The sequence below is a fragment of the Festucalex cinctus genome, chromosome 16 (genome assembly GCF_051991245.1).
Source record: "Festucalex cinctus isolate MCC-2025b chromosome 16, RoL_Fcin_1.0, whole genome shotgun sequence".
In the NCBI taxonomy this organism is placed as follows: domain Eukaryota; kingdom Metazoa; phylum Chordata; class Actinopteri; order Syngnathiformes; family Syngnathidae; genus Festucalex; species Festucalex cinctus.
The window spans coordinates 11,118,032-11,128,963 of record NC_135426.1 but is presented as its reverse complement, the minus strand read 5'-3'; the positions used below and the strand labels follow the sequence as shown (position 1 = coordinate 11,128,963).

At 42.0% G+C, this 10,932-nt stretch overlaps 1 protein-coding gene across 1 annotated transcript; it reads right to left on the bottom strand.

Moving 5' to 3' along the window:
• Nucleotides 1–1,032: 1,032 nt before the first annotated feature.
• On the bottom strand, nucleotides 1,033–8,252 carry btg1 (B-cell translocation gene 1, anti-proliferative). The gene is made up of 2 exons (XM_077499685.1): nucleotides 7,805–8,252; nucleotides 1,033–4,940 (listed from the first exon to the last, which is right to left on the bottom strand). Exons 1-2 carry the CDS (start codon nucleotides 7,947–7,949, stop codon nucleotides 4,537–4,539), a joined length of 549 nt encoding a protein of 182 aa, XP_077355811.1. The 5' UTR covers nucleotides 7,950–8,252; the 3' UTR covers nucleotides 1,033–4,536.
• Nucleotides 8,253–10,932: the final 2,680 nt, after the last annotated feature.

Sequence of the window (10,932 nt, the reverse complement as noted above, 5' to 3'; positions counted from 1 at the left end):
AATAGAAAGACCAAAAAACTGAATCACGATATAGCAGGGGGTTTACTGTCTATTATCAATATAGTAATGTTGATTTCTTGCCAGTTGCAACACGGAATATTTTTAAGCATTTAGTCAAAGGCTTAGAAGTCAGTTATATTCCTTACTAAGAGCTATGCTGCCGTACTTCCCCATGCTTCAATGCCGTTGTCTCTTTAACTCATTCACTGCCTTTGACAAGTATACTTGTCAATTGTATTTTTTAGAGCGGTGCTAAATGGGGGCAAATCTGAGCATGCTCCACTGTAAATATCAAACTTGGAAACAACTTTACTGATGCCCAACCACCGGTAGATGACATCATTGCCCCATTTTATAGGGAATAAACACAGTTTCAGAGTCCATGGGAGAAATGGCTGTATTTTGGCAAACCTACATTTTTCTGCTGTCAATTATAAAAGAACGGGACGGGACAAAAAGTAGGGAGTCTATTCTGTTATTTGGTAGATTCGGTTTATATATAATTATTGAATGGAATATCACGTGAGTATTGTAAATGTAAAAATTTTCTATAATGACTGGCAGTGAATGAGTTAAGTGCGAAAAAGGGCCTGATGACTTACTTTCAAGACCCCAGCATGCCACATAGGCTGAGAACGCTTGCTTTTGCAAAATGAGAATCCCCGTCATGTATTTTTCGGATTTCCACAGTCTCCCGTCTATGGATTAAAGTGGTGGAAGAATCGTACTGTCCCTGGACGGAGGCTAGTAAGCATTTTTTTTTTTACCCCTGGAAAAGCAGAAAATAGCTTGAGCAACATTTCAAAGAACAAAAGAACCATAGCAATGTTTGTGTTAATAATTCTAATTGGTACACTATTTTAGGTAGGGTAATATATTTGGGGTAAACATAAAAAGTCAAAGGCGAGGAAACTCATTATTAAGACAAAAGGAATGCTTATATGATATCTCAGTCCCAGTTCCAAAAATAATGTAAAGAGCATTAAATGATGCCCCAAAACAGGCAAATAATAATGACAGCTCACATGGATATATGATGCCAAGATAGGAAATCTTTTATTACAGAGAACAAAAAAAAATTCTTCCAAAATATAGAAATCTGTACAACTTCCGCACAATCAATTTACATGAACTGTACAAATTTACAGCAGTTCATCGCAATATACCCAAGGAAAGAAAAAAAAATGAACACTATAACGATGACATGAGATCACAAGCTTTTTCTTCTTGGATAAGCTCAGATTTTTTTCTATTTTCTGCTTTTATATGTAAATAGTAAAAAGGAAAAAAGAAAAGAAAATTAACAAAACCAAGGATACGTCTACGATTACAGATTGTGGAAACAAATTTTTTTTTAAACCAAAACAACTTTGGTCCTTGACAACACATTCTTCAAAAATGGCTGCACTTACAAAAAGCGTTACCTATGTTAAAAGATGACTTACAAAAAGGAACACATCCAGAGGGAGAAAAAAAACTTTTCGCAATTATTGGCACTTCCCATGTGTAATGTAATGTACTCTACCATTGCTTGTACAGTTACGATACATTCTACAGTATGTAAAACACCCCAAATGCGAAAGTGGCAATAATTCAACTAGTTGATGACAACAGAGACAACAAAACAAACAAAAAACAGCTGTTCCCTTTCTGTATCACGTCTTAACACAATTAACAAGCTTTTCTTAAGTCTTTTGTTGACTGTCCTAGGCCTGAGTTTGGCAATACATTCCAGGAGAGACTCCTCACGTCTCCAGAAGAAAACATTTTGACATTTTAGTGCATTTAATGTGCTGTTTTACCTCTGACTTTTTTTCTTTTTTTTTTTTAACTCAAAGCATTCTATGACAATTCTGTAAGCTATGTGAGCACAAGCTGAATGGATGCCATTAAAATTGTTACTCCTACTGAGGACGCAAGCCATTTTTCGTTGGTGGTGGTAACGGTTGAGAAGGCATCAAAGGGGATTTGGTTGTTTGCTTAAAATTTGGGCCTTCAAATTGATAAAAAGAGATTTAAAAGGACGAGGAGGGGAATATCTACCAGTGTGACCAGAAAATACAACTAAGTATTATGTGACATGTATAGGAAGGGGGCAGTGGTGGAAAGAAACTAATCCAGATCCTCTTCAGTACAACAACATAAAATCGTGCTTTTTTTTTTTTTCTTCTTTTCTTTTTTTTTTTTTTTTTTAAATGCCGCAGACAGTGTTGACGTGCGGATCAGCAGAGAGTGAGGCAAATGGGGGTGCAGTGCATCAAAGGCTATAGCTCGATTACCCATGATCCTGTCAGGCTTAGGAGAGCTTAAAAACACCCAGCCTGCTGTGACAGATACAGCCCCAGAACCGGATGTGGGTGCAGCCATCACATCTTTTCATATGCATGTAAACAATGCTGCTACTCAGTAATTAAATGCAGCACAGCCCAGTGAGATGAAAATGAGACCATGCTATTGTACCCTCAAGTATTCATCTTCTTTCTTCAGAGTTTCTCGCTAGCCCCTCTCCAACCGCTTCCACGTTTGAGTGTGTGTGGGTGCACGTATGTGTGGTGTGTGTGCGTAAGTAAGGAAAGCGTGTGCGTATGTATGTGCGCGCATGCACACGCTGGTTTATTTAGCCATCACCGTGAGGGAGGGCGGGAGGTGTCCGAGCAGGGATGCTGAACAGGTTTGGAGCGGGGAGGTCCGGAGGGATTTTAGCTGCCCTGGACAAGAGTCCGGCCCTGGCCCCGCCTCGCTCCTCTATAACAACAAACAACCGCTCACATCTCGGCATTCCTTCGCTTACTCCACTGTGGGTTGATGGACGGTGATATGTGTCACATTAAGTCTACCTGCACAAGTGTGGTTAGGGTGGTGGTGTCAGGCTAGCAGTGCTGGCGTTGCTTTTGTCTGAAAGGGAGGTCTGAGCTGGGGGGGTGATATGTGGCACTTGAGGCACTCAAATTCGGACAAGGGGAAGGGCGAAGCTGACAGGCTGTGTGTGAGGGCAGTCGAGACCACCATATTGGCTGGTGGTCACTTGAAAATCACTAATGGCTCATAATCTGAGAAGAGGTAAGGCAAATGCACCTCCAAAGCTTATAAAAGGACTTCCCTTTTAAAAAGTAAGGGCCCTTGGAGATCACTGATGCAAGTGAAGTAAAAGGCTGACAAGGCCTGGTGTTGCTTTAAAAATTCAAGTCAAAACTGAACATCTGACAGTCAGTGCTCTATGCCCCTGTCACTTAGTCTAGACCTTTGGGAATAAACCTCTCTATCAGCTTCATGAACAGTGCTACGAGAATGGCTTCTCGCCTACCACCAACAAATAACCTCCATCTTCGATCAAAAGCTCTGAAATGTTCACAAATACAGTGTAAAAATGCTTTTGAAATCCAGTCTCACACTCCCCAATGGACAGACAGCCGTCACTTCTGACCGATGAGCTACAATATGAACAAAAACAGATAAAGGGGGCGGAAAATAAATGATGTAAAAGTTGACATTCGAATGGATGGAATGCAGGCGATTTATTTTATTTTTTTTAAGTACACATTCCATACAATCTCATGTCAAAGTGCATTCAATGTTAATTCAAACAGATTTGGGTAGAATTGGCCCCTCCCTCTTGCTACACTTGGAAATTTGGCGAAACAGGAGATCATATGGCGAAGGAAATAGGGGCAAGCACAGGAGATTGATTGTGAATTTCAACAACATTCATTAAATTGAGGGGAAAGTGACATGTCCGCTGGCCATCCCCAGAAAGCTACAAATAACGTGCTTGGTGGGATTGCAGCGAACATGTTGGTATCCATAGGTAACAAGTGTCGCAAACACTTGCACTTAAATACAGGCCAGAAGTAGGTCGAGTCACTGAGGAGGAAAGTCGAGGACGTTAGCTCCAGTTGCTGGCAGGTAAAGATCTGTGGTCCAAATGGGGATTTTGCAGAAAATAGATGCTTTCATTAGAGCTGCTTTACCTCAATGGGCTTAACCTTAACTTCCTCCTCAACTAAACAACCACTAACTTTGAATGTCAAGGGGGATCGTTTAAGGAATAAATTCCATACAATTTGGCATTTTTGTTTTTGCTGTGGTGTGTGTAGTATGTACCCATAGTAACCACAAGTAAGAAAAGTGCAAAGTCAATGCTGACAGCTCCTTTAAGGATGAAGCTGATCACCATGTTGACAGTCGGGGGTTGGGTGTGGGTCTTGGGCGGGTGGTGTAGCTGCCCCAACAGTTCTATCTCCACAAGGACTCTCCTAAATAAATGGAGTATGCAGCTGATCCAATGACACAACAGAATAGATGATAATAGGGAGAACGGGTGGTGGTGGTTGTGGGGGTTATATCCAACCTACAAGGTTTCCATCAATCGGATGATAGGGCACATCCTCTGTTTTTCCTTTTGTTTTTTCCTCTTTCTCTATTTTGTTTCATATTCTTAGCTTCTAAAAAGGCACACCCTGATCCAGTCAAATTCATTTTGACTGGCCAAGGTGTGACCCTGAACGACTAATTAGCCCGGCCAAAAGTGCGCACCATTTAACTGGACACAGTCATCATGTTGTAGGCTTTGGAGGGACTGGCTCTTCCCAGCACCATCAGTTCCTCCTTGCAGCTGATGTGACTGTCCATCATAGGGCTCCCCGAGCCGCCGCTCCCCGACGGCGAGCTGCCGACCACCGTTCCTGGCATGGCTGCTGGCACAGGCTGCGATTCGTACAGGACGCAGATTGAGCCATCCTCACCAATACGGTAGGATACCTCAAAGGGGTCCACCCAGAGCGTCAGCTCGCTGGGCAGCAGCAGGTAGAGTTGCTGGATTGTCAGGCCGATGCGCTGGCCCGCCTGCCCCACCAGAGGGTCCATCTTGTGGTTGATACGGATGCAGCGGTACCCTGAACCTTTGCAGGGCCTGTCTGGGAACCAGTGGTGCTTGTATTGTTCTGCCGGAACACAAAGAAGAGGAGGATACTGGATGTTGAAATGAGCTGTGAGGTTTTGGTTTGCTGTAATTCAGACACTGAGTTTCGGTAACTTAATGGGGTGCTGCTGAAAATCTTATAAAAGATAAACAAGATGAGTAATGTTTGGTACGGCACAGAATGGATTGAGTTTCACATGATGTGACAAGTTGGCATTAATTCAATAAGTCTGGTTGTATCATACTAGTGCTTTGGGAGCTAGTGTTTTCATAAAGTCATATGCTTTTGATATACAGTTCAAATAATTGATGAGATTGAATCTTGCTTGATAGCTTCACAGTAGCTAGCTTGATAGTCTGTCTCTGGTAGTTGGTTCTTTTTGTGAATATTCAGTCTGGATCTGGCTAAGTGCAGTTATTGTTAGGGCACAGTAGCACAGGCAAGCGAAGAAAAACAGCACCACCTGTTATGGTCCTGATAAGCAGCCATAAAACAGGCGGCTATCCGCACCCTGTGCGTACGTGACAAAAAGAGACTCATTGAATTGCACAATCCCTCCCCCGGCTGCCGTCAGTGTCACAAAGTCTCCCATGACTGGTTGAACAAAAACACTGAAACTCCAAGTCTCAGCCAGCCATCTGGGAGGCGTGGCTCCGCCCCCTCTTAAAGGGACAGGATCCTGTTTTTGTGGAAGTTTTTCCAGAGTAAGGAGTGACGCCATCACTTTCATTTCCCGTTGGGCTTTGACTGAAAGTGTTGACTGTCGCTTGGTTGTGTAGGGGACAAAAATACACAACCTTACACTTCTCTGCGGCAATGAGAGCTGGACACATTCAGGCCTCCTTGGTTTGGGGCTTCTCATTTATTGAGCAACACAAAATGCCTCTCCTGTCTCATCCACATTGAATTCCCCTTGATGCAGACACCATTCCAACCAAAGAACCAAAGTGGGCTAGTGTACAGAGCACCTGCATTCAACAACAGGGATACCCCCCCCCCCCCCCCCCACACACACACACACACACACACACGCACACACGCACACACCCTGCCCCCTGCCTCACTGGAGCCTGTACAAACTAATGGAAAAGCGCTGGCGGATCTGTCGGGCCAAGCCACAAAAGGCATCCACCTCCAATCCCCTTGTAGTAGCCGGGATCGGGGTCATTTTGCCGTAGCCTATTCTTAAAAACCAGGACATGATGAGGGGAGGTGGGAAGCGGAAGGCGGACGACGTTGTTATCCTGAAGAGTTTAACAAAAAGATGTGTATATATTCACACCAGAAGTGCTTTAGATGATTTTGTTTGGGCCTGTCTAGTGTAGCAAAAGTTGATAATGTAATTGTCCCTGTTCACATAACACAGAAAAGAGAACCATTTTTTTTTATATTAAGTTGTGTATATATAGCAGGCTCCGAGGGGATCAAGCTTTTTCCGTTGCCAATCTCTCTCTTTGGGATGACCTCCTGCTAAATGTCAGGCAAGCCTCTAAAAACACATTTTTATTCTTTGGCTTTCGACTCAGCATGAGACTCGGCATTGTTTTAGTGTTTTATTTTGTTACTGTCTTTGTTATTAATTCATTATTTGAACTGTTTTGGATTTTATATGTCTGATCTTTACTTTAGTTACAATGCTTTGTATACAGCTATTGTTGTCTTTAAAGTTCTCTATAAATACAGTTTAAAAAACAATTCTCAATTCCCGTACATGTTGAATCTATTTTCAGTTCACCCCCCTTCCCTTGCCGATGACGTCGCGTCTCCGCCCCTGTCTTTAATGTCCTCCTATAGGTTCCACCAAAACACCCTCCTCCCCCGCCGCGACAGGATCCATTTTGCAGAAACTTTTGTGTTTACAAGCCAAGCCCCTGTTGTTTTTTCCGCCAACAAAACATGACTAATACCTCATTTATACGTCATCTATGAAGACAAAGATCAAACACTGTGATCTTCTTTGCTCTTAAACAGTCACACACACAGATAATGCTAAGTACTACACATTGTTGCTTCTGCCTGTTTGGAAGGAGTTAAGGCATCCTGTCTCAATTTTTACTGCTGGATAGGCGGGGGCCCTTACGGTGGGAATGTAGGTCGTCATCTGCTGTTCCATACGTGGACTGAAGCAGATGTATGGCAGATTTACAGCAGGGTCAGGGGAAAAGAGACTTTAATACTCTAAAGTAGGACTCATTACTCTAATTCTGCTTATATTGATGGATAAACATGTGCAAGATGACATCATAAACAGTGAATAAATCTTAGATAAAATATTTTGCCATGTTAAATGATAGAACACACTGAATTATCAAAATACTGTATATTGATTTTAGGACACGGCATGCTTAATATTGGGATGTATAGAAGAGTAATTTCATTAGTACCCATAGCTATTAAACATTACCTATAATTACATGGGTTTATTCTGAGGAGTTAATTGTTTAATTATAAATGACTTTACATTACGTAATTGTGTAGCGTCTAACAGTTGTTGTCGAGCTAGGCGCACTTCCTTGTCAGCCCCCACCCCCTCCCTCACTTCTTTCCGAACAAAGTGGCTCACTTAAGCTCTCCGTATGGGTTCTTGACAGCAAAATATTCGGTTGCGCGAATTAAATCGTCAAATTGTGCAATTCGGTCAGCCATTCCCAGATCCTCATTTGTCACCTCCTTCGTGCGCAAAGCTGTGCTCCCTGGTGGCACTCATAGTGGGACTCAGCGAGAACAAAGAAGGCTTCTTCTGACTCCCTCACGGGCCGACTGCGAACCAAATCTGGAGCCCATTTGAGTGTCGAATGAAAATAAAAGTCGCATTTCGTTAGAGGCCTCTACACGTTGCGTGTTTTGTTGAATGGAATCTAAAACAAAGAAGGGTTTTTTCTCACCTGACAAAATGTCCTGTAGACTCTGGCTGAACGTTTGGACTTGCCGATCATTTACATGTCCTTTTACCCGCAGAAATCTCGACAAAAATCCCACGGCGGCGTTGATCTCTGGTTTCATGGTTCCCCGGGCACAAAGGGTATGCATTGAGGAAGGCAACGGCCACGGCCTTGTGCGCTTTTTTCTGGTCACTGCGCGCTCGTTGGTGTGTCTTTTTCTCCACTTTGAGCCCAGACCCAAGTGTGGTGTTGCCTCTGCTCATTTAGGGTTCAGTGTGACGCGATAGACGGCTTGCTTTCCTCGCAATGATCCACTGACACAGACCGACAGAAGCCTGTTGTTGGTAAATACCACACCAAACGATGAGTTGGATCTTTAGATGGGATCCTTTCGTGTGTTTACCAGTCCTCCCTTTGCACTGCCCTCTTCCAAAGTGAAGATCTTAATGGAGTAGAGAGGTTTTATACCGCCTCCCCCTTTCTCTCCACCCCCTCTCGCTCCCTCCTAGAGGCGACAACACAAGCTGCTACAGCAACAACAGTTCACCAATGGCAGCCTCCACCAGCATCTGACGAGCCACATATAGGAGGAGTGTTGCTCGCACGTCACCCGCTCTGGAAATAAACACAACCACATAGCATGAAGACGTGCTGCGTTTGGAGGCCGTCGTTTATTGGAACTGTCGGTGAATAGTGCCAGCGGTCTTTGTTTTCCTTCCGTACAGTCATTTTCCTTAAAAGAGCCTCAAAAATGGGTTGGTCTCTAAATTTGTTTGGGTTTGAAGAAAGTGCCCCATTGAAAACAATCTGTTGAATTTGTTTGGGTTTGAAAAAAGTGTCCCATTGAAAACAATGTGTTACTAGGCCAAACTGTCGTCATCATCATAACAGTCTTAATAACTACAATGATTTACCATTCTTAACTGTCATCAAAGTGGAAAAAGAAATTGACATATTCTAACTTTAATGACAAGTCATCTCACAGGTGCTTGGCTTTAAATGTGTCCAGAAGATTCCACTGAGTAGGATGTTTTGTAGAATTGTATACAGTATATATCCTCATTCTAAAAATATTTGTAACTTTAAGGCAGTTTTTGTTACTGGTAAAAGTTATCTGACAAATGAAAAAATTAGCTAGCTACTTTTGATTGTGAATCGGAAAAACAATATAATGTCTTGTCTTAACCAAATGACAAAGTCTACAGTCCTGCTACTGCTACTCCTATATAGTATGCATTTTTTCAGTGTCAATGGTCCCAATGTTTCAATAAGCATTACCTATAACATAGAGAGAAATGTAAAAGCTACGGACATAACTATTCCTTATATTACTTTTTAGAAGATTACTGTACATTGCGATGGCCAGTGTAGCGGTATATCTGAAGTACGGCTGTAGAAATGGTGAGGCATATTGATTGTAAACAGTTTGTATCTCTTGATAGCCGATTACATGAGTATTCATACAGAGAGTTTTACCATGTCAGTTTTCTATAGTTTTCTTGGCTAATCTAGAATTCCATGCTGCTGTTTTGCAATTATGTCACAATCAAACTCTTAGTGGTATTCATCACCTAAGTTTGTGGCTGGTTTTATCTAACAAGGACACCGTTTTAGAACCATATTTTTCAGGTCAGGCCAGTCAAGTGAGACAAAAACAGGAAGAGTGGATGCTAATATTTGTCTTATGTAAATTAAATCACCAGAAGGGTTTTGAGACTCAAGACTGGCGAGGGGCCAACTAAAACGGTCCATTTCGCATGAGAACCGTGTCGTCAGGCAAATGTGTAAAATCAGTGGAAAAGTACAACCAGAAGCTCCGCCTTGTTTGCTGCAAACAGTCATGGTGACCCGCTGAGTGCTCTCTGCAATCATCGTGCAATCAATTGGAGCACCCACTGACACGGCCCTCATGTCCTGAAAGTCTCGTGTCTTGAAAGTGTACAAAATGTGCACATGTAGTTTGTAGCATAATAGCATATTATCTACATATCATATTTTTGCATCTTTTATCTAAACACAATATAAGTAGTTATAAATGTGATAAGAGATGGCATAACACTCGTCCAACGCAATGATTCACTCAGTCACTCACTAACTGTGTTGTTAGTGATGACACTAGTTTTCACCTCACTGCAAGTTCACACATGTGCGCACTCCCACGCACAACAACATGCCCACAGTCGTAGTTTCGCCGGAGAGTTTTGGAGAGTATGCACACCTGGAAAATTCACTTAATATCAAACCTTTGATGGATCATAAGTCATTTAACATGGCTTTTACTGTTTCACGCTACAGCTACAGTATATTCCACCCAGAAATTTTACATCAAGTTTGTAGTTTTTTGTAGTATTACCGTGTTTTTGTATGTGATGAAGATTGTCACTATAACTGTACATACTGATCACAGACTTTAGTCAAAACCTTGACAGAGAATGAGGAATTTAACATTGCTGCTTTTTTCATACTACCCCCATATTCCGCCAAGAAGCTTAACATTTTGACAAATAATCTTGTCATGGACATATTTACCAGCTAAAAATACACAAAGCGCCTCTTGCTGTTTAACATTCAACAAGAAAACAGTGAGTAATTATGCAAGAACAGAAATAATTGCAGCATCCATTCGTCCAAGTGAGGTTTGTTTGTTTGTTTGTTTGTTTGTTTGCCCCGGCATCGGCACTGGCTTCCTGGTTTCATCACAGCTGCATATCACACTCCAAACACAATGTCCCTCTGTGATTGTTCTGAACCACCAGTGGCTCTGGTCGGTGGAAATTCACGGGCTCGGTACAAGATGTATTCTCTGGAGTTTGCGAACTCACAAATACCGCGAGAATTCATCTTGCAGAGTAAGGTTATGTACCACACAGAAATTTTATATGGCTGGTATCACTTTTCAGGAGATCCAAAAAATGACGGTTGTTCAACCATTAACATTGCATCATCCAAAAGCGCAAGCGATTTTCAATGCTTTCAATTGGTCAATCATATGTTAAAATAAACAAATAAATAAATAAATAAATTAAAAGCACATTTGTGGAAAAAAATATTAAAAGCATTTTTTTGCATTGTTTTCACAAGGGTGCAATTGTTTCCATAATACATAGTTGTAAACATTTTCTTTCATGTAG

Bases quoted from the DNA above. Each gene is read 5' to 3' on its own strand.
- btg1 (XM_077499685.1), bottom strand. From the start codon at position 7,949: ATGCATACCCTTTGTGCCCGGGGAACCATGAAACCAGAGATCAACGCC. The intron at 4,941-7,804 runs GTGAGAAAAAAC...GTGTTCCGGCAG, and splicing joins TCTACAGGACATTTTGTCAG to AACAATACAAGCACCACTGG.